Here is a 24,217-nt window from a genome sequence, read left to right as displayed (position 1 = left end):
AAGAAGGTTGTTCAACTGCTTGACCATGTGATGTGCTCCTCGAATCAGTGGGCTTCTGCTGTTTGTCTACGAGTCTCTCACTGGCTGCCGAGTGGCACAATAGGAAGGGAATCGGTTTCTGCAATGTTGCCGGATTGAACTCTGCTCTTGTACCCTAGCAAGAGTTATTTAGCCTGAATTGCTCCCGTAAGTACCCAGTAGGATTAACAGCAACATTGTAGAACATAAGCTGTGTGAGTCACACTGGATAAGTCCCTAAGGCCTTATGTGTGTGTGAGTGTGTGTGTGTGTGTGTGCTTGTATGAAAGCAATACAGGAGTGCAAGCATGCCAACAGTGAAGTATTGCCCTCATATTGGTTGGTATGGTATTTTTAGAATTAGGTTTTGTGCAGTTTGTCTAGATCTGGTATATAGGTCAGTGGCACAGAAGGTCAGCATTGATTTTCCATACTTATAGGCTATTTAGTGTTGGGCAATGCTGAACCGTTCCAAAATCCCCAGCTTTTGGTCATGATTTTATATTGCACGCTGCATCTTTCTGTTATAAACCGAAATGCCATTAATTTGCTGCACATGTAAAGAAGTAGCCTATGTCATAACCCTATTGCTCAAAGTGAATCTCTGTAATTCTGAACCCTGCAGGGGGATTTTATACTAGACCACAGCACATATCCACACAGCACTTCTGCTTTTTTTCCATTGAGGGTAGGAAAAGCCTCTTTCACAAATGTAATGCAACATCAATTATCGGGGTTAGGTAGTGGTTTTCTCCATTTGTACCATTGCTCTACAATACAGAAAGATTCTGTGTCGAGTGTGTCATCTGTCTGCTCATAACATGACCATTCTGGATAAATTACGCCTGGTAAGATGCCTACCCTCCAAAGCAATGCAGGACCATCTTTAAACGGGCCAGACATTCCACTGGATGGAAGTGGCGCACGAGTCATGGAATGTTAGTTACAGCGAAGCCACACATCCTCCGACGAGAAGCGAATTTGTAATCACATCCATTCACTTTCAATGAGAGCCGATTCTCGTCCGCAGTGCATGTTGGGATAGCTGGTGACGCCAAGTAAGCCGGCGAAGCGACTGGAAGGACAGAGAACAGGGCTTGATAATCAATCAGACTGATGTGATGTATAAATTGTCCCCCATTTAAAATGTTATTATACCCACAAGCGTCCTATTGTGGGAGGAAAGAGCGATGCCAGGCGATGGAGGATGTGGCATCACCCTTCCACAGGAAAATGCCTGAACATTTACAGTTGAGATGCATGTGTGAAAGGGGCTTAAGGGTGAAATTCTTTTTCAAAACTAAGTGTGGTCAGGGTACATCTTAGGTTATCATCAATGTAATTTTAGTTTTTTCAGTTAGTGTTTTGTCAAGGGATTTATTTCAGAAATCATATTTCACTTGATTGAAGATGGATCTGGAAGCCTCTGAGGGACTGAAGATTCCTGGTTTTTTGGAGCCCAGAAGTAAACATAACTATTTTGTAAGAGTTGGTCACTGGTGTCGGGAGTGCATCATCAGTGTAGAATCAGTGCATATAAAGCATGTTTCTTTCATTTAAATGGCTGACTATTAATTAAGGGCTGTTACGTAATCTGCCCCTGATGTTCTTAATTTTCATTCCGAAGAACACTGAAGTACACTACATGGCCAAAAGTATGTGGGCACCTGACATCTAACATTTCATCCTTGCTACTATAACAACCTTCAGGCTTTATACTAGCCTAGATGTTGGAGCATTGCTGCTGGGATTTGTTTCCATTCCGCTAGAAGAGCATTGTGAGGTCGGGCAGTGCTTGGGCAATTAGGCCAGGCTTGCAGGTGGCTTTCCAATTCATTCCAAACGTATTGGATTGGGTTGAGGTCAGGGCCCTGTGCTGGCCAGTCAAGTTCTTCCACACCATTCTCGACAAAACCATTTATGTACGGACCTTGCTGTGTGCCTGGGGGCATTGTCATGCTGAAACAGGAAAGGGTCTTTCCCAAACTGTTTGGGAAGCACAGAATCGTCTAGAATGTGACTGTGTACTGTCTGTAGCATTAAGATTTACCTTCACTGGAACTAAGGGGCCTAGCCCAAACTATGAAAAACATCCCTAGATTAAGGGGTGTCAATATACTTTTGATCATGTACATAGTGTATTAAAAGGTCATTTTAGTTTGCCCTTCATGGTAAAGCTGAGTTATCCCTAGGCTAGGATTGAAAACCACAACCTGCCTCAGTTGCCGGACTCCCCTGCAGGATAACGGCGATGTTGTTGATGTGAATATGAAGGCGTGTTGGCCCTCAGGTTTAGGAAGGGGCGTGCAGTAGCCTGTAGATTATTCTTTCTTTCAAAAAGCAGTTCAGCACGTTAGAATTTGCTGAACTGTGCAGAGGCGCCGTCTCTTTGCATGCCCTAACAAGCCCCCCTGTCTGTTTGTGTGAAAGGGGAAGATGACAGGGTCGAATTTCTCTGGAAAATAATACATTATATGAGAAAAGGTGATGTCATGCGCTGTCTGCGTCTCTGTCGTTTGCTTCTGTGGGACGGGTGGTCGGTTGACGGGAATCTGAGGGTGACTGAGCGCTAGGCAGTCGCCTTGGCCGTGTGCAGTGGGAACGTCTCTGTGCATGTGTGTCAGCTTGTGTGTCTTCAGGTATATCTGAGTGCATGTCTGTGAGTGTGTGCTCAGGTGTGTCTGCCTGTGTGAGTGCACGTCTGTGAGTGTGTGCTCAGGTGTGAGTGCACGTCTGTGAGTGTGCGCTCAGGAGTGAGTGCACGTCTGTGAGTGTGCGCTCAGGAGTGTCTGCCTGTGTGAGTGCGTGTCTGTGAGTGTGTGCTCAGGTGTGAGTGCATGTCTGTGAGTGTGTGCTCAGGTATGAGTGCATGTCTGTGAGTGTGCTCAGGTGTGTCTGCCTGTGTGAGTGCACGTCTGTGAGTGTGTGCTCAGGTGTGAGTGCATGTCTGTGAGTGTGTGCTCAGGTGTGTCTGCCTGTGTGAGTGCACGTCTGTGAGTGTGTGCTCAGATGTGCCTGCCTGTGTGAGTGCACGTCTGTGAGTGTGCGCTCAGGAGTGTCTGCCTGTGTGAGTGCGTGTCTGTGAGTGTGTGCTCAGGTGTGAGTGCATGTCTGTGAGTGTGTGCTCAGGTGTGAGTGCATGTCTGTGAGTGTGTGCTCAGGTGTGTCTGCCTGTGTAAGTGCACGTCTGTGAGTGTGTGCTCAGGTGTGTCTGCCTGTGTGAGTGCATGTCTGTGAGTGTGTGCTCAGGTGTGTATGCCTATGTGAGTGCATGTCTGTGAGTGTGCGCTCAGGTGTGTCTGCCTGTGTGAGTGCACGTCTGTGAGTGTGTGCTCAGGTATGTCTGCCTGTGTAAGTGCATGTCTGTGAGTGAGTGTTCAGGTGTGTCTGCCTGTGTGAGTGCGTGTCTGTGAGTGTGTGCTCAGGTGTGAGTGCATGTCTGTGAGTGTGTGCTCAGGTGTGAGTGCATGTCTGTGAGTGTGTGCTCAGGTGTGTCTGCCTGTGTAAGTGCACGTCTGTGAGTGTGTGCTCAGGTGTGTATGCCTGTGTGAGTGCATGTCTGTGAGTGTGTGCTCAGGTGTGTATGCCTATGTGAGTGCATGTCTGTGAGTGTGCGCTCAGGTGTGTCTGCCTGTGTGAGTGCACGTCTGTGAGTGTGTGCTCAGGTATGTCTGCCTGTGTAAGTGCATGTCTGTGAGTGAGTGTTCAGGTGTGTCTGCCTGTGTGAGTGCACGTCTGTGAGTGTGTGCTCAGGTGTGTCTGCCTGTGTGAGTGCATGTCTGTGAGTGTGTGGTCAGATGTGTCTGCCTGTGTGAGTGCGTGTCTGTGAATGTGTGCTCAGGTGTGTCTGCCTGTGTGAGTGCACGTCTGTGAGTGTGTGCTCAGGTGTGTCTGCCTGTGTGAGTGTGTGTCTGTGAATGTATGCTCTGGTGTGTCTGCCTGTGTGAGTGCGTGTCTGTGAATGTGTGCTCAGGTGTGTCTGCCTGTGTGAGTGCACGTCTGTGAGTGTGTGCTCAGGTGTGTCTGCCTGTGTGAGTGCGTGTCTGTGAATGTGTGCTCAGGTGTGTCTGCCTGTGTGTGTGCTTCTGTGAATGTGTGCTCAGGTGTGTCTGCCTGTGTGAGTGTGTGTCTGTGAATGTGTGCTCAGGTGTGTCTGCCTGTGTGAGTGCACATCTGTGAGTGTGTGCTCAGGTGCGAGTGCATGTCTGTGAGTGTGTGCTCAGGTGTGTCTGCTTGTGTGAGTGCGTGTCTGTGAATGTGTGCTCAGGTGCGAGTGCATGTCTGTGAGTGTGCTCAGGTGTGTCTGCTTGTGTGAGTGCACGTCTGTGAGTGTGCACTCAGGTGTGTCTGTGAGTGTGTGCTCAGGTGTGTCTGCCTGTGTGAGTGCGTGTCTGTGAATGTGTGCTCAGGTGTGTCTGCCTGTGTGAGTGCGTGTCTGTGAATGTATGCTCAGGTGCAAGTGCATGTCTGTGAGTGTGTGCTCAGGTGTGTCTGCCTGTGTGAGTGCACATCTGTGAGTGTGCACTCAGGTGTGTTTGTGAGTGTGTGCTCAAGTGCGTCTGCCTGTGTGAGTGCACGTCTGTGAGTGTGTGCTCAGGTGTGTCTGCCTGTGTAAGTGCACGTCTGTGAGTGCGCTCAGGTGTGTGCCTGTGTGAGTGCGTGTCTCGTGAGTGTGTGCTCAGGTGTGTCTGCCTGTGTGAGTGCACAGTCTGTGAGTCACATGTCGGAACTCTCAAGTCATTCGGATAAATGCTAGTCATGGTAAATAGCAATGGGGAAACAATGAGCCAATGCATCATTCTAAAGTTTCTAACCTGCCCATACTGTTAATTATTTCCTTGGGTAGGTAGCAGCCCAGGCCAGGTATGAACATCAGGATGGGTGTGCACTTTCAAGTTAATATTTAATTTTAACATAACATAATGATGAGAACAGGCCATTCTGCTCACCATTTTCATAACTAAATTAGTGCTTTGATTACCTATAGACTAGATAGTATCTAACACTGTATCAAGCCTAGTCTTGAAAATCCCCAGAGTTTCTGCCTCTACTATGTGACCTGGCAGGCTGTTCCACACATTGTCTAATCTCTGTGTAAAAAATTCTTCCTAATGTCTGTATGGAATCTACCTTTTGTTAATTTCCTTTTATGTCCCCTCGTTCTACTAACAGAACTCAACCTGAAGAATCTCTTGTAGTTCACTTTGTTGATCCCCTTTATGAATTTAAAAGCCTCAATCAAATCACCCGAGTCTCCTTTTAGTAAGGTTGAAGAGGTTAAGTATCCTATGTCGTTCCTCATAGCTTTTATCTTTCATACTAGGAATCAATTTTGTTGCTCTTCTTTGAACTTTTTCCAGAGCCTCTATATCTTTCTTGTAATACGGTTCCCAGAACTGCACACAATACTCTTAAGTGTGGTCTAACAAATGTATTGTATTGTATTGTAAGATTAGTATAGCTTCCTTGGATTTATACTCAATACTTTTGGCTATTGTGTATATCACAGTTGGCCTTTTTACTGCTACAGCACAGTGCCTAGAACCAGAAAAGCTTTGATCAACCATTACTCCCAAGTCTTTTTCAAACTGAGCACATTCCAATTTTGTTCGTCTCATAAAGTAATCCTGCCTAATTTCCCACATGCAGAACTTTACATTTGGCTATATTAAATTTCATTTGCCTGGTTTCTGCCCACTTCTGGATTTTATTTAAATCTTCTTGGATTACTTCAGTAGCTTCCAAACTGTTAGTTGGGCCTCCCAGTTTTGTATCAACTGCAAATTTTACTAATGTACTTTATATGTCCCTGTCAAGGCCATTGATATAAATGAGGAAGAGCAGTGGTCCCAGCACCGATCCTTGTGGAACTCCACTTCTAACAGCTCCCTGCTCAGATAATACCCCTCCTACTACTCTTTGTGTTCTACCCTGTAGCCAGTTCCGAATCCACTCTGAAATATGTCCTCTAATTCCTACTGTCTTAATTTTACGAACAGGTCTCAAGTGGTACCTTATCAAATGCCTTTTGTAAATCTAAGTAGATAATATCATACTCATTGTCATAATCAAAGCACTTGGTAGCTTCTTCAAAGAATACCAAAAGGTTTGTCAGACATGACTTTCCATTACGAAAACCATGCTATCCCTTAGGATGTTGCTATTTTCAAGAAATAGCCTACTTCCAACTTGTCTTTAATGATAGATTCCAGTATTTTACATGCAATATTTTGGTGCCATGTGAAACTGTAAGGGAAGGAGATGTATATAATCAAAACTTTTGAAAATTTAGCAGTGAGATGCTAATCATTGACATTGCTCAGCATTTGATTGCTTGTCACTTAACAAGAGGAAGAAATGACTCTACTCTTTTTCTTTCTCATTGGAATTCATGATACTAGAGAGGTGGCTGTGTGAAATAGCAGCTAGTTCTCTGCTATTATGACTATTGCTGGTGTGTGAACACAGCTCTCTTTGCCCCATGTTTTCGTTTCAACAGAAAGAACCGGATTTTCCTACAGCGCTTGGAGAAAATGGGATTTTATTATTTGAATTTTTGATCTTGGCAGAATATTAACATGTAAAATGGCTGGGAAAAATTCACATTGCCTGTTCCCTGGGCTGTGCATCTGCATATGACCAACGGCAAATATATTGTCACTCATCCATCCCAGAATAGGTGCTTAATATGAAAGTGTGTAGCTCATCCTTAAATACTTCAAAACAGGACATTAAACATGAAAGAGAACTTTCAAATAGAAATAGTTTTAAATAGACCGCAAAATTTTTTATTCAGCACGGAGTGGTGTTAGAGCTGGCAGTTAAATCCACTCCATTCTTATTAAATGTTTGAAACTCGTTTGAAGTTTTGTTTTGGACTGTTCCTTATGTATAATTACGGCCACCAGATTGTCTCATTTTGTTTTCTCGCATTGTACTTCAGTCTTCCGCCAGCAAGAAGTTACGATAGCCTCTTTGTCAAGCCCCTTCTCTAACAATTAACCCATCTGTACAACTTCAGCAATATACGTTTCTAAAGTAATTGCCACTAATTAAGCACAGATGATGTTTACAAGTGTGTTAAATTCTGTTGATTATTTAGGCTACTACCTTGGACATTGGGGTTTTTCCTGCTTAAAATAGGGCTTAGTGTGACAGCGACTGCGTTGGTCTGGCATTGGTACCAGTGTCTCTCGTCTCGTCGTCTCTCTATATTTCATATTTAGTTCTGGTCTTTAAGAGATCACCACCGAGCATTGAGACATAGACTATTAAAAATGACAGAAATAACAAATCTGAACAATTTAAACATTTATTGAAGGGTTACATATTGTAAGTGGTGGAATTGGGGGGAAATATAGCCTGTAGTGAAGCATTTAGCTACGCATTGTAAGGGGGTCATTCTGTAGGAACAGTGGTATTTTGAATTTTGCCTTGTAATGCATTTAATTTTTGTCACTCAAAACTTAGGATAAAATATTAATTTACCTTTAACTTAAAGAATCCACATGAGCGGTTAATTTAGCATGTCTAAGGTTGCATGTAAACTTGAAATCAGTCAAAACTTTAACAACTTGAAATGCAGTATCATAACAAAATTATACCAATAAATTCACTGACCATTCTTAATCATTTTAAAGGTTTTTTTTTCATGTGATGAAAAAAGGCTTAGGCTGCCTGTTCAATGCTAGGAAAACCCTAGACAGGTTGCAGTATTTTAAAACAGGGACAGGGGTATGATTTTGTTACGTGGTTTTGTTAGAGGCAGGGAAATGCCCACATAAAAAATCAGAGCAGTTAACATAACATTTAACTTGAACTAAAAAAGTTAAATACCATTATCTTCAATAAAGATTTAAAGTAGGATCACGTGTCTTAGTGCTGTACTAAAATAAAAACCTGCAGTCACACCGGTCCTTTTTGGTTAAGGTTGGACAGGCCTGCTTTATATTAATGCATATTTCTTTTTACTACAGTTATGCTCAATCCTGGTCCTGGAGAGCCACAGAGTCCACTGGTTTTTGTTTTTTTCTTAAGATCAGTGACCAATGCAGACCCAAGAAACCAGGTGACCTGGATAACCTGTGTGATCAACTGCTTTAATTGATCAATTGCTGTGCTACTCAAGTTCTGAGTAACAACAAAAGCCAGCTGACCCTGCAGCTCTCCATGACCAGGAGTTCCCCTTTTATATATAGTCCCCCCCCATTTCAGGGCAACATAATGTTTGGGACAAATGGCTTCACAGGTGTTTCTGATATGTCCAGTGTGTTCAATTACTTCCTTAGTGCAGGTGCACCAGCTTTCTGTATCAAGTCTTGATTCTAGACTGTCTGTTATTGGCATTTGTCAACATCAGGACCAGCATTGAGCCAATGAAAGTCAGCCATTATGAGGCAGAGAAATAAGGACAAAACAACCAGAGACATAGGCCAAACTTAGGCTTACCAAAATCAATTGTTTGGAAGATCATTAAGAAGAAATAGAGCAGCGTTGAGCACAGTAATTGCAAAGGGTCTGGTAAGCCAAGGAAAACCTTTACAGTTGATGAGTGAAGAATGGAGAAAGACCTACAAACACCTGTTCGACAGATCTTCACGAGGCAGGCTTGGATGTGTCAGCAACTACAGTCGGGAGAAGACTTCACATACAGAACTACAGAGGCTACACTGCTTTAACACAGCCCAAAAACAGGATGGCCAGGTTACAGTTTGCTATTACCTAAAAGAGCCTGCAGAGTTCTGGAAAAAAGTCTTGTAGACAGATGAAACCAAGATTCATTTGTATCAGAGTGATCAAAGCGATGGCAAGAGCAAAGTCTGGAGCCCAAAGGAAACTTCCCAAGCACTCACTCTCATCTGTGAACTATGGTGGTGGGGTTTTATGATGTGGGTATGCCCAATATGGCTGCCATAGGTACTTTACATTACATTACAGGCATTTAGCAGACACGCAACTTTTTGCATAGCATTTACATTGCATCTAGGCCTATTTATACAGCTGGATATATACTGAAGCAATGCAATGCTCAAGGGTACAATGGCAGTGTCCTACCTGGGAATCAAACACATGATCATAAACATACTGCTAATGCAACAAAGGAATTTTGCAAAGGCAAAATATTGAATAGTCTTGTTTGGTCAATCATTCACCTGATCTGAATTCAATTGAACATGTGTTTCATATGCAGAAGAGAAAACTTAAGGCAACAAGCTCCTGAAACACGCAGGAGCTAAAGATGGCTGAAATACAGGTCTGACAGTGCATCACCAGAGAAGATGCTCAGCACCTGGCGATGTATATGGGTCACAGACTTCAAGCAGTCATTGCATGCAAAGGATATGTGAAAAAATACTAAACGCTATTACTTTCATTTACATAACATTAATATGTTCTAAAAATTATGGTGCCGTAAAATGGGGCTGTATAAAAAGTTCTATCATTTCTACATGGTGTATAAAAAATACCCTGAAATAAAAGCATTGTGCATTGTTTGATTACAAATATAAAATTGTGGAGTACAGGGCCAAATCAAGGAAAAATTTCTTTTTCCCAAACATTGAGCTCGCAGTATATCTGGAAGAAACTACAAACAAATTAAATAAATTAACATACAAGTACTGAATTCTCTATTATCAGTAAAAGACAAAAGGTTAACATAAATAGAAATGATAATGTTAAATGCTGTTTTGCTGCCTTCCTTTTGATTTATGAGACATGTTTGAAAGGCGAATCTACAGACTGTCAGAAGATTGTGTCTCAGAAGATTTAAAAATAGCAACATTGTGTAAATTTATCAACAGAAGAATATATTTTTCACAGAGAACATGGAATGAGCAAATGCAATAAAATTAGTTCTGAGATGGTATCGAATATTATGGAACAAGTGGAGTGCATGAAAATTGCATTGATAATCAATACAGTATGGAGACTTTTTGAAACCTCTACAAATAAATTAAGTTAGGTATTTCAATTCTAATCTATGTATGATAAAAGAAAAGGCAGAAACACTTGAATCATCAATTTGAAGTAATATTCACGTAAAACAGATTCAGTCTTTGAAAACTAGAAGAGATTACTGGAATGACAGAATCATAAACATGCTCTCTCAAACACCATGCTAGAGCTACAGAGAAACATACTAAATTCATGGAGCTTGGTGCCATATTCTGGGTCATTAAGGGACTCATTAATGTCATCTGTATTTCTAAACTATTTCTAAACGTATTAGGCTACATCCCTATAATTTTCCAGATATGCTTTGGGAAGTACTAGAAGGGAAAATATTTAGTAGCATCATGAGAAACACAAAAAAATATATAATATAACCTGGCTCTGCTGTAGCATGCATACAGGGCTCTGCCTGTGAACCTAAGAAAGCTTAAGAAGTTTCCAGAACACCATGGAAAAAACTTTCTGGTCATAACTTTGACAAAATGTATGGTTAGTTTTGTTATGGAAGAGCAAGTGCAGTTAGGATGGTACAAATAGAGTCAGTATCCTACTGGAACCTTGTGGCACAGAAAACGATGCACAAAGTATACAGAGAACAAAAAATAAATCAAGCTGGTATCGTTTCATAAAAATTATATTGAGGGCACCAAATTTCTATGTTGCTCAGAGACTGATTTTAATTTAAGACATTACGCCCATGAGATAAACCTGAAAAGAACTCCCGCAGTGCTTATGCCAGAGCTAACCCACACACATATAACCAGACAGAGATCAGAATTACAGTACACTTTGTTCATTTAGTTAACACTTTTATCCAAAGAGACTTAAAATGTAAGAGCGCATGCATGTGATCTGCATGTGGGGGGGATGAATAAAGTAATGTATATATTTAACGTGGAATTATTTGAAGCCCTTCGGTCTGCGAAACCCAGTTTGTGCAGATTTATTTGTTTCAGTTTTAATAGGCGTCACACGGGACAACGCTTTGTATAACAGTGTTGGCTATATTTGCTGAGTTACCTACGTCAGAAATGCATCAGTGGTTTTCTCCAGTAATGTGGTACCAGTTTGTGAAGTGACATCTGCAATTCATAATGAATTAGGACATAAGTCCTAAAATGAAGTAATGATTTGTTGCTGCAGGTGTGCAGAGCCAGAGAATTGCACAAGAAGAAGAAAAATGCTGTCCACACACCGCAAAAAAATGCTGTCCACACTGAGGTCTCGCAAAAATAATTTATTATTTGAAGTTGGTCAAAAATAATTATTTATTGTTTGGCTTGATCAAAAAGAAAAAGTATGCCAAAGGCTTCACTGCAGTTATAACACTGTCAGAAACAGAACAGTTCACACAATAAAATAGCCAGCTCTGACTGAAAACCTCAGCTGAAGTTTCTTTGTGTTGAGTCCCTGTATCCAAATGCGCAATTGGCTGAGTGTGAATGGGAAATCCATCCCAAAGCCATAGCAGTTGGTCAGCTCTGCTGACACTCAGGGCAGCCTGGATCTCTCTCTGGTTGCCCTTCTTTCTGATGATGCATTCTAGAATTGTATTCCAGAACGGTAATAAAACTAACGACCCCTCCCCCCTGCTGATAACAGGATGAGAAGGTAAGATGGTTCTTTCAAAAGGGGGAGAAACAAAAATACTGTTGTTCAACCCTGACTGTAAAGAGTGTGCGCTACATATATGATCCATTGCGACAGACCTGGATTACAACATTCCCCAATGGATGAGTGATCTGGATTATGAAACCAACTCATACCAGAACATGCGTGAAGATGAAAGCCAGCAACAAACTTGCTGTCAGGTGCCAAAAAGGGACAACCTGCTGTATCTCTGTTCATCTGCACACTTCCAGAGATAAAAAGAAGAGTTTACAATGCAGGCATCTGCCTGAGAATTTGGCAGCCGAAACAACTTCCGAAGGGTTCATTTAACGTGGTAAACAAGGCCCACGGAACACACAAACCCTGACCAAGTGCGGTCACGAGGAGGCCTGGCCCCAGTCTGCCTGTTAAAGGAAAAGGATATGAAATGAAAACTAGGAAAGGTTATTCAACAGAAGAAAAAAACATGCCAGAATTTATCCTGGGTATTCCCAACTTTCCTAAAAGTAAAGAAGCTGATAAACTGAAAGGTCTCCCAGGGAGAAGGCAATATTAGCCCCAATATTAGCAGTAGCGGCCAGAGTTTTTCAGTAAGTGAGCTCAGTAATGGGACTATCAAGTTTATTATCATTTATTTTCTTTGTGGCTGTGGTCACTAATATTGTCCACACTACCCCAGCAGGTAAAGTGGTAATGGCTATTGTATATGTCCATTGCTTACACTTATAATTAAATATTTCCATTATACTTGTTTTTAAATAGATCTTTAGACAGTTCTTGAGCTTACAAACCTTTATAATACTTTCTTAAAATGTGGTAATGCGTGTCCACTGGTAAAGTGATGCCAGTTTGAATTGGGAGGGGGGGGGGAGGCTTGTTTTCAGAGAGAGGAGAAAGGTGGGAAAGCTGATGTGGGAAAATAAGTGTCAGGAAGGTGAGCATTGTCCAGTGTGAACCACAGTATCAAGAATGTCCCTGCCCTCCTACATGTGCCGTAAACCCAAAACGGGTACCCTCCACCCCCAGCGGCCATTTACATACATGCACCGAAGCACCTCAGGCCCTCCTTCAACGGCGCCTTTTATTTAATTTAAATGAAAATCAATGACAGGTTCGACTTGCAACTCAAGTTTAGTGCGAACAGAGGCGATAAAAAATGGGGCAATTTCACTCCAGCTGCAATTGCCTGTAAAATGCAGGGTTTGGGATTTGGGGAGGAACAAACTCCCATCAGACAGATTGGGGCTCAGTCAGAAAAGAGTGAGGCGTAGCAGCGGAGTGTGAACGTGACCCAGATTCTCCATATATTTAGCAAAAGGGTGTTAGCAGTCATGGCTTCACAGCTTCGAAGGAAAGAAAAAAGAAAAAAGTAAAATTCTTCAGCACAGACCGCTCTATCTGCCCCCATGTAGAGCTTGTCAGAAGATATCTTTTTTTGTATAATCTATGCTCACATTTTCTAAAAGAGCTGTTCTGTGGAGACTTAACTGCATATGAGGCTGGGAAAGTCACCAGCCCACCACAGCCCCATACCACGTGCCTGTCTGTTGACACTTGACTTGCCTTCAGTTGGCCATCGTGTGGTTACAGTAGACTGTGGGTGGTTTTAGCCTTATTGTTTTTGGACTTTATGTTTTTGGCATGCTCCACTTCCGTGCTCAATGCCCTCCCCCTGCTCCTCCTTTTCTCATATTCTCATTTCCCTCTCTTCCCCCTTTTCCTTCTGACAAATTTTAGAGGTGCACATGATCGGCTGATGGTAATGACGAGGGGCCAACTTGAGGAACGGGGCACAATTTGTAAATGAAAACGTTGCTCTTCACTGAGGATTTGATTGGCAGCTATTGTTAGAATGTCATAGCAACAGCAGCAACTGGAATCTTAAGAGTGAGCCCCCTTTTCTTCTTCACTCTGCGTTGGAGGCAGGCTGGCAACCCTGTTTGATTGGAGGATGCATACTGACAGCCCCTTTGATTGGACGGCTGTGTTTCTGGGTTCTGGTGAGCCAAGAGATAAGGGTGTGTGGAAATCAATCATTCTTGAAATTAAATGCGTGTTACACTTTTTCAACATCATAGTCTTAGCAATGCCCACAAATGTCTGAATAAAACCAGTGAACTTGAATTTTGAATGGTACAATTCAAACAACCTCTGCTTCCTGAAACATGATTATATTTTTTTTAGTTCAGTTGGGGGCAGAGATGGGTCAGGCTCAAAAAGGGATGAGTGTGGGAAAGGGGAGGGGTCCCAAATGCGTTTCCCTGGACTGACGTTTTCAGGAATCCAGGTTGAGACGCTCCAAACTCAATGTTCCTACTGGGCAGTTTTTGCAAACATTTCTTTATTTGAAATGAGTTCAGTTGGAAATTGATTTCATGTGGAATTGCCTGTGCATAAGAACTTAATGGCTCATCCCTGCAGTCTGTTTCTGGAGTCTCCAGAGAGCTCTGTCATCCTTGTTGAGACAAACATCATGAAAGTCAAAGGAAGGAAACAAACAGGATCTGTTAAATAGTGCATATGATTTAGACTACATTCAGTGGAGCATGAATCGGCAGGGCTTTTTTGGATCTGAAAGGAATCCTAATCTGTATTGGAATCAAGGAGAATAAAGTGTACAAAAAATGAACATAGCAATATGCGTTTTCGCTAATGAGGGCCTAATCACTGTAGAAACTTTGACAAACAGTTTGTCAAGAGCAAGAGGTAAATTTATGATACACCACCCTATGATAGACCAGGGACAAAAGCCCCTTCCATTGGCTGAGGAATGTAATGAGCAAATGGTTGCCATGGTGAATGTTTTACTTCAGGAGCAACAGGAAGCTGTTAAGGACACCTCTCAAGAGCTTGCAGTCGCAATAATGTGACAGAAAATGTGTGATTATGGTGAACTTTTTGAAAATGTTTTGGAAGCATGCAAATGAGTCATACATCCTGTGTAGTACCATGAGATGTAAGGCTGTGACATTTAAATGAAATGTGCTCAGCTGACACCCTAATCTAGGGTAACCTCCTTGTTGCACGTGAAGTTCCCCTTCCTCCTTCAGCTCATTACTTGATTGATTATGCCTGATGAGCTTGTGCTATGTCTCTCTGTACAATAATAGGGGTGCTGGCACTGCATGGTGGATGTGAACCACCTATCTACTGTCTTAGCTGGTGCTACCAAAGGATTAAGCTAGGTCCAGTTTTTTTATTTGCGTGTCCTGGTTTGGCCCGCAACATCTCAAATGCCTGCTGGGGAAAAATTGTTTGTTCAACCTCTGTGACTCTTTACTAGGAAGAAAAATCAATTTCCCTCTAGTGGGGGAGATGGGTGTGTGTCTGTGTTGGGGGGGGAGGGGTGGCGGTGTGCTGAATCCCCAAAATTCAGAAAGAAAATTTAGGCACGGGAGTTGTCCTTTCAGGTGCAGTTATAATGGGAATGCAAATAATTGTCTGCAGTATTTGTAATGATTTTACTGTAGAGTGATTGCATTTTCAGTCTGAGCCCCAGCACAAGGTGACAAAGTGACGGAGGTTTGGGATGTTTTTTTGCAGGGGTGTTGAGAGATCTTTTTGTACCCTTCCTCAATTTCTGTCTCCGTATTGCCTCCAGCTCTCCTAACATTTAATTACTCCCCCCCCCCCCCCCCTCTTCAAATGCTTCCCGCTGTAGTTTCAGTTCAGTTTGCCAGTGTGACACCCCCCACACTTTATCTTATCTCTGGCCCATCCCTTCTGGGGGAAAGGAAGGGGGAGCAGAAGTATGACCTGAAGAATGCATTGTGGCAGGTGCAGGCTCGCCCCTCTTGGGAGGGTGTAACAGTGCCCCCTCCCAGTGTCCGTTTGGCACCCCTGCTTTTGTTTTATCACCCTCACCTCTGCAATACATAGTTTCCTCTTCCTTTGGAGTTACGGTTAACCCCCGTGCCTGCATAGAACAAGGTGTGCTTTCTCTTTAGATGTCTTTAATCGCCTCTTTCACGGTTAATGTGACCGGTGAGCTTTGGTCTCTCTCCCAGCTTCTCCCCACTCGCCCAGGAGAAATTCTACCCTCCTACCTGCCCCAAATTCAATTGCGCAAGGCAGCCGCGATCTGATTCTGCCCGGCGACTCCACAGAACAATGTGCTGTTTCTTCTGCCTCCACAGTTATCACTGTCAACTTGGCCTGGGAGGTGCTCTGACATGCTGTCAGTCTGCTCAGAAATGCCGTCCCTCCGGCCTAGTTCGGTGTTAGGCCCTTCCCCCTCACTGTGATGTGGCCCTGTGCCTGATGTTTTTTTTTCATACTGTCAGCTATTGTATCAGCCTATTTTACTCTGAAGTTACATTCACCTTGAATCAGCTGATTTTTTTCCATACACACGCCTGTGAAAAGGAGACATAAATGGTGGAATGATATTTCATGAAGGACACAAAGAATAAGAGTTTCAGTTGAGATTATATGAAAATTATATGAAAAAAGCAAACGAATGCATCACTCTAGGCTAGCTCTGCTACCATTCATTTAATCTCACGTGCTACTGAGTAGTGATATGTTGCGCATGCTATATCATTCATTTATGTTCAAAGATCCTGCTGGTGTTTGCCCGTGCACTGCATTGAGCCTCATAGAAGCCCGTAGAGTGAGGCAGGGAACCAGAGATGAATCACATTTCAGTGGAAATTCTGACAAGACCCTGCATGCCTGTTTGTAAGTAGAGGGAAATTAGCGCTTTCTTCCTTTGCTCTTATTAATTTCACAGATAAATCTCCTTTCTGCAGTTGTAGGGCATAATTACATTGCTCTGTAGCTTCCTGGCTCTTTCCCAGTGTTCTGTAGTGATCGCACTGACAACCTGTGGAGACTCACCAATCACCAGCCATAAACATATCTGGCTTTGTCGTTGTGTTTACCTGAGGTAACCAGCAATGTGCCATTTCTAGGCTTACCTGAAATAACCAACACTGAACTGGCTCTCCCTGACAGCAGGCAGGATCATAGCCTTTCACCACTATTTGCATATGGTAGTGATCCAGTCAAATCAAACTGAACAATAACGAGGAAAGGCTTGCCAGCAGAACTGAACTTGGCAGCAGAATTACCAGCAGCTTTTGGTAGTCTGATGTCTATGCATACATTATGTCAGCTTGAAGCATGGTTGTGCTATGTCTGGGCCTGAAGCACTGTTGATAAATGAGTCGTGTGCGCAGTACAACTCATGAGAGGATGAAAGTGAAATTAAAAACGTTAGAGAATAGTGCGTAGCACTGTGGTCGAAGTGCTGGGCTGTGGATCAGGGTGTCGACTTTAAATGTGCAAAGAAAAGTTGCTTTTGTGCATTTTAGCATTTAATTGCACCAGGAAAAAAAGAAAAAAAAACACAACTAGATAAACTGTAAACCTGTAATCCAGTTTTTCAGGCAGAAATGTTCAGATATTGTTCTAGAAGTCACCTTGGATAAATAAGGGAGCCAGCTAACCTTATTAATACTAACAGTACATGCTCCCGGCCTTGTAATAGATACATTTTCCCCTATTTCAGGTGTGATGAAAGTTTGGAGAGCTGTATAAAATAACTTCAACCACGCTTGTCTTGATTGCTTGAACAAAAAAAAAAAAAGAACAACTAATTTAATCTGTGGACCGCTCATCAGGCTAGTCAGTGTTCAAAGAGCTGAAAGCATTTTGAAAGGCTGGGTTGGTACAGTACAGGAGATGTAGGCTGTGGCATGGATGCAGTCTTGTACCTGTTGCTGGTTGGAGGACAATGGCATTCTACTGGAATCCTTTACCCAACTCTTTGCCCCCTCAGTTTATTTTCTCTCTGTCTATTCACAGGACCCGGCGGGCATTTTTGAGCTGGTGGAACTAGTTGGGAATGGAACGTACGGGCAGGTCTACAAGGTAAGGATGGTGTTTGTTTCATTGTATTTTCTGAGCTGTGCACTTGAAGGAGTCCACAGCTGATGCAGACAGACGTTGTGTACCCAGATCAACCACAGGAGTTGCTCCTGCATTGTGAAATGAAGATGTTCCCATCTAGTGTAACCCTTACTCCCTTTGGCACCACTTTGTAGGGCTGTTAGCTGAATTCTGCCCTGGCACAGTCTGAATTCCATACCAGAAATCAGGACATGTCACTGCAATGAAACGCAGTGGTTTAACAGGATGAGCCACCCATCACATCCATCGAATGCCTCTTGTGACACTGCTGGCAACAATTAAAAGCCAATCTTTTTATTATTGGTGGCAACTGTTAACAGCTAATCATCATTACTGGTGGCAACCCTATGGGAGAGTGTTCGACTTCCCATAATATTCCGATTTTACCAGGACCTCTTTGCACAAGTCCCCTATTTAGGATATTGACGTCCTGAAATTGCTCAACTCAGACATTCAGTGCTCCTGAAATCAGAGTATGAGTGGAAACAACAAACTCTGTATTCTAGCTTTTATTAGTAGACAATGTGAGAGCCCTGCACAACAGCTTGAATTGTTGCTTCTGTACAATGTTGTGTAGCCAACTGTAACGTTACACAGCACTATACAAGCACTCGTTGAAGCGAGTTTTTTTAAGTAAATATTTTTTCCCTTTGGTTTTTGGATGATTTTACTAATTTTGCCAACTTGTTATCATGGCCAAAGAAAAATCTTACCTTACTGACATTGGTCAGAAGCAGGAGGAAGCATGAAGTCTAGCGAGGATTCAAACAAACTTAGCAAAGATGCGCGTTTTACTGCTTGTAACATTTCAGTTATTTACTTTGTGTTATCTAATGTGGGCATTTCACATACTGTACTGTAAGTATTCATATTTGGCTTGGTCATGTGTTATGTCTGATCTTTGTTTTATTGTGAAGCTAGAATATCACCAACATATTTCTGATGGTGGAATATTTTATTATAATTTTATTTTACACAATTGTACATATTGTACATAATATGGTATTAGTATCTTCATGGACTATACTTGTCACTTGGAGCATGGAAATCTACTGTGTGCTGATATTTGCTTGATGAACATAACATTTTTCGCAGAGTGATTATAAATGGTAACATTTGTAAATGTTGTCCCATCCCCATGCTACAACAGATTACATATGTACTTTCGAGTACAGAAAAAAACGTAGTGAATGATTGTGTATTTATGTATGTGTATCACAGTTTGTCACAATGTTTTTGCATTAATTTTCAGTTTTATTGCAATGTTTCATCTTAATCTATTTTAAGGGGCAAATGTATATTCTTTATAATGGACGAAAGAGATTATATTCATTATTGGAGAGTTTTGGGTAGGTTTTTTGACTCTTTGATATCTTAGACCCCCTATCCTGGTGATCCAAAACTGATACAAAAATGAGTTTCATATGTCAATACAGTTAAGGTAAATGCATTTGTGGCGCTTTATTTATACCTAAATTATGCATATAAGCTAATCTAGTATTGTAGATGGTACCAGTGTCTTGCTTCATTTAAGCCATTTTCCAAGTCGCTGTGATGCTTGCACCTGGAGTTATAAAGCTTTAAGTCGAACACCCCCTTAATGGGCACGGATGGGCCAGATTTGACATCTGTACTAAGGGGTTAAACAAATGTATTTATTGATTTGTCTCTGCCCAGGGTCAAAGAAAGGACCTTTTGCCTCTTTTAAGCAAGCTGTACTCTGTTTTTATGAATGTGCTAGTACCGTTTCTTTATGCACACAAGCCTTCTGAGCTTCCGCATGTTTAAAATAGAGCATGATAAGTACAGAACATTTTGTAGCACCTCCTTTAATATGTTTCTGTCTCTCCAGTGACTTGAAATGAAGCCATAATAGAGTGATTCTTTATTTCAGTCTGAGTACAATCTGGCCTTCTTTAAGAGGGCTGAGTCAGTTTGGGGGTCAGCACTGTGAATTATTAGCCTGTACCCTCTTATGTGGACACGTGTCTGTAGTTCAACCAGATGAGTGTTACAGTGCTTTGTGAAAGGCTGATGGGGTCTTAATGTTTAGTCTTTTCTGTTTATGTGCAGGGGTCTGCTGTACCCTCTGTTGGCCTCATTTTATTAAGGGCTCAGAGAAGAGAGTGTGGAGCTTGGAAAGCTTAAATTAAGCTCTTCTATGTGAAGAATGAGATTAATGATTCCCAGATGTTAGTCCCTCAAGGCCTGCAGCCCTGGAAATGGTCGATCACTTTTTGTCCCGCCAACACTTGCTGTATTCCAGTGGCAGCAATGCACCTTACTGTGAGACATCTCGTGCTCTTGTTTTCTTAAAAGTATTGCAAATATGTGGTCTGCATGGAAATAAAATTCTTGCGTGTGACTCTGTGCAAATATGACGTTTTGCTTGCATGTGTTTCATGTCCCTTCTATGAAGTTTATTTGTCTGCAGGCCCTAAATACAGTGGCAGCTGTCACTTAAATTTCTTGCTCTGATAGTGAAATGACCTTGGACAGAATCACAAGTTAGAAGTTCATAGTGGTGTGAACATTAATGACATCGCAAGACAATCCTTTGGCAGTAGTTCCAGAGGACTGAGCCTTTATGACATCACAAATCAGGACAGCTCTTGGCCAATCTCAGCAGAATGAGTGTTTATATCATCACAAGGTACATCTTAATACTCAAAAAATGGTGGGTTAACTGGATTCTTAACCCTGGGTTAACCGGCATTTCCCACACTGGCAAGTTCCACAAGTGAGCTCACCTCGACTTTAACCTCAGAATAGCTGACCCTGCTCCATAGCAGGGTTGTCCAAAAATGTTTGGGTCATCAGTGTGAATCAAGGTTTGAGTAAACAGTGAGCGTCATATTTTTGTACCTCAAACACAGTGCCTCTATGTATTTCTTGTGTAAAGATTTCATTAAAAATGAGAACTAGGCAGCTAATGTTAGCTAAAAATTGTCTAAACAAGTAATGAAGCAAACTAATTTCTACCAGGAGGAGACAAATTATTTAATTGTTTTTGGTCAGAGAAATCAGCTCAAAGTAACCTTGATGGCACTTGTAGAGGTAAACAGGTTTTTGACCACCAGATGTCTGCAAAGCTGTCAAAGGCAGGATATAGCCTACAAGGTCTCCTGATCAACTGAGGGAAAAACTAAAGAAATTTAAGAAAGAATGCAAACAAATTAAAGACAATAATGTAACATTGGGAGGAGCGAGTGAACTCGTTTAATTCTGGAATGTAAACATTGGTTACTTATATCAACATTTAAACCAGAGCTGACAAGATGCAGTGTGAATCATTAACCCTGGGTTAGGACTTAGCCATGGGTTAACAATGTACAGTACAGTGTGAAAAGGGGTTAAATTAATCTAAGGTTACAGAAAACCCTGGATTAACCGTACAGTGTGAAAAGCATAGAAAGGGTTAACCTATTTAACCCATTGAAGAGGAGGATGAAGTGTTTTTTAATTCAAAGTTAGTGTTCTATTACTCCACTGCTATCAATTATCAGTAGCTATTAATCAGCTTTATAACAATTAAGAACATAGGCCAAATACGATACAAGAATCTCTGGCGAGGCTAACAAATGTTAAAATCCAGAAACCATATGTGTTTTTGTTGTGTCATTGTTATGTGTGTGCTAAAAGCGCATGTTAACCTCCAGAGAACTCCAGCCACTCCCTGCAGGTATACACAAACCACCCCCGCCGCCACAGATCCCCCTCCCCCCGCACCTCAAGATTTGTCTGTGCCTGTCTGTGTGAAAGCACTATGGTCTCTTGGAATTTCTAGTATGTGTTGGAGATCTGGTGAGACATGTTGAGGCCCTATCTTGCACTGTCTTCTGTTTGCATCCGCCTAACAGCCCGACCCCCAGCTCTCCCAAATGTGCCCTCCTGTCCTCAGTCCCTGCCTGATGATGAGATTATATGAGACTGGGCCGGTTTGGGAGTGTTAGAGATGGATCCCTAGGGGACAGCAGAGAGCACATTTTATCTGTTTGAGGGTCACTGCTGTGTTCATTCCACCATCCTAGAAGAATAACCCCAAGCCCGATCAGTTTACTACACTACAGTCTCTGCGGTTAACAGTGGCAGGCTGGACCTGTTGATTTTGCAATACCCGCCTCAATTCCCTCCCCTTTTTTAAAGCAGGGGGGCCCGAGACGTCAGTCGTGATTGACCAGTCGATTGCAGTGGCGTTGCTGGTAGATCACGTGTCATTTTTAAAAAATACATCCGCTAAAAGTCTTTCCATTTGTATCCCTCTTCCCTCTGACTTCTGTTTGACAGACAGGTACATTGACTGACAGACAGATAGACAGGCAGACATGAAATGTGGCCAATCTGCTGCTGTTGAGAACTTTGTTAGATTATGCCCATTCATGATGTAGACACGATTGTGTGCTCAAGATTTTTTGGTATGGTGAGGTAAATGTCAAGTATTTTGTGATAGTAACATGATAACATTGCCAATGCATTGTATATGGGGCAGAGTAGTTGTGGAATTGACATGATAAGTCTGATCCATTTTAGGCAGGGAATTTCGCTTTCAATATCCAATAAATAATGGTATTTTAAGTCTAAAGCTAGGATTTTTCTTTTTCCAGATATGATACTGGTCTAAGGATTTTACTTTCTTGATGAGTAGTTTGGTGATGTGCACACAGACAACCTCTAAAGGCATTACGTCACAGTACAAATGCCCCTAAATTAGCCACTTTAAAATAAGCAGGACATCAGAAATAACATAAAACAAGTTTTTGCGCAGTTTTGTGAAATAAAGCTTATTCAAGAAAATCTGTTTTGCTAAGCTGTGCTTTATTGTTATTTACTCATGCAAGACACATTAGGCTAGATTTTCCTCCAATTATTCTTTGTGAAGGTTTCTCTGTAAAAAAAAAAAAATAAATAAATAAAAAATGTTCTATGCATAAATTAGAATTGAACAACCTGGCAATAGCCTTAGCTTGCTAACATCTTGATTGCTTTGTTTATTTTCCACAAAAATATCCAGTGTTAAATAGCCTAAGTGTGAATTTGAGTGAATTGTCTGCCTAGTCCTCCATTCGTTTGCAATGCATGAGGCTGCAGAACGAAATGTGTGTCATGGCTGCCTTGGAGGAAAAGGCCACTATTTTTCAACTGTTTGCTTGCCATCGGACAGGAATCTGAAAAAAAAAAATTACATTCATTTTCTGATCCCCTGTATGAGTACTTGTGGCATGTATTGGTGCAGCACTGATTTTTGCCTGTATTTTTTCCCAAGTCTGGAAGTATTCATTTGTTGGCCTGTTTCATCTCTGTAACCTCCTCTGCATGCTTTCAAAGTACGAGCTTCTTCTCCTCACTGCGCAGTCCTCAGAGTTGTGCAGGCACTGCGCTGGAGGGGCACGCTTCCTGGACAGCCAGTGCAGACAGACAGCAGGCTGACTGATTGGCTGAAGGCAACGATTTAGCATTACGAGATGAGTAAATTTCTTCTGACCGCGACCCTCCCTCCTTGGGCGATGCCCAGGGGCTGCCAGCTGCAGTCAGCAATGGCATGGTTCGGGACCGGTAGCAGCTGGTGGACAGTACCTTTACACTGGTGTTTTGCCTGGTGGCACCACCCAACGGCACCTCGAGAACAATCATCAAATGGCCTTTTCTTAAGAAAGGCGTAAACCCCAAACGCTACCCAGATCACCCTTTAAGGTCGACACCCACTAGAAGGCATAAACTGTACCTGTATGGCTGGTCAGGCTGAATTATTTGGGTTGGCTGTGTCAAAACGGCTTGTTTACAGAGCGCCTGTGGCTCTGGAAGTGCACAGACAGACAAAGTGAAAGAACCTGCGGCAGGAAGTGAAGACGGAAAAGGAAGCCGTTAAAGACTCTGTTTAGTTCCTCAAGGTTCAGCTGTTCCTCAGTTTCGATTCTACAAACCGTGCGTCTCGAAGCTGTTCCTCAACAACCAGATTAACATCGCGGTTCAACCCTAAAGGAGCGACTTCAATTCTTGTTATAGACATAAAAGTAAGCTGTCAAAGACATTAAGCGCACAATCTGATGGTAAACTTAGCTAACTCTTTGTGAATTTGTTTCCACCCCTAAAGCACATGCTTACTAATTGCAGAAGAAAGACATGGGTTCCCCTTGTGAGCGTAATACCTGAGAGCCTCCTTCCTCTTTATCCACGAGTGTGTAGGCTTGAAAGCGGCTGTGCCAGAAACAGGAAATAGCAATCTTGAGAGGAGAAGGCAGCTTTTCAAGGAAACATTTGCATAGCGTGGGCATATTTGTCTTCAGTAGCAATTTATCATTTGGTCTCTGCACTGACCCGCTGTTTACCTCTTTGAATTCTCACTTCGGTGATGAAAGTGTGTTTGTGCATGTATCTTCAGGAATGTGCATGTGGGTGCCTGTATGAATGTGTCTGTGTATGTGCTTGTGCACGTGCTTGGGACTGCGTGCAGTATGTGAGTGCCTGTGTGTCTGTTTGTGAATATTTATGTGTGTGATGATAAACATTTTTATATTAGCTTTAAAACACAAAGGAACAAAGGACTTAGCATTCAGGTATCTTATAGAGGAATCCTTTGGTGTACTGTATATGTATCATTGTGGAATGAAGTGGTTCTCAGATGCGATTAAGACGAATTATAGGAGCAATGGGCTATCCCATTTTACCATTTGACCCCATGTCTGTTTCTGAAGAGGTCTTGATTATGCCCTATATCTGACTG

The 24,217-nt window shown here is 42.2% G+C and overlaps 1 protein-coding gene across 9 annotated transcripts in view; it reads left to right on the top strand.

Annotated features, from left to right (window-relative positions):
- LOC118225261 (TRAF2 and NCK-interacting protein kinase-like) overlaps nt 1-24,217 on the top strand; it is a 130,516-nt gene that overhangs the window by 6,708 nt on the left and 99,591 nt on the right. For all 9 annotated transcript variants that reach the window (XM_035413424.1, XM_035413415.1, XM_035413423.1 and 6 more), the window contains exon 2: nt 17,392-17,457. In XM_035413424.1, coding sequence (XP_035269315.1) covers nt 17,392-17,457 — 66 coding nt within the window. The remainder of the gene's footprint in view (nt 1-17,391; nt 17,458-24,217) is intronic.

This window comes from Anguilla anguilla, chromosome 4 (genome assembly GCF_013347855.1).
Source record: "Anguilla anguilla isolate fAngAng1 chromosome 4, fAngAng1.pri, whole genome shotgun sequence".
Taxonomy (NCBI): domain Eukaryota; kingdom Metazoa; phylum Chordata; class Actinopteri; order Anguilliformes; family Anguillidae; genus Anguilla; species Anguilla anguilla.
The sequence above is the reverse complement of the archived record's forward strand: the minus strand, read 5'-3'. Positions and strand labels throughout refer to the sequence as shown.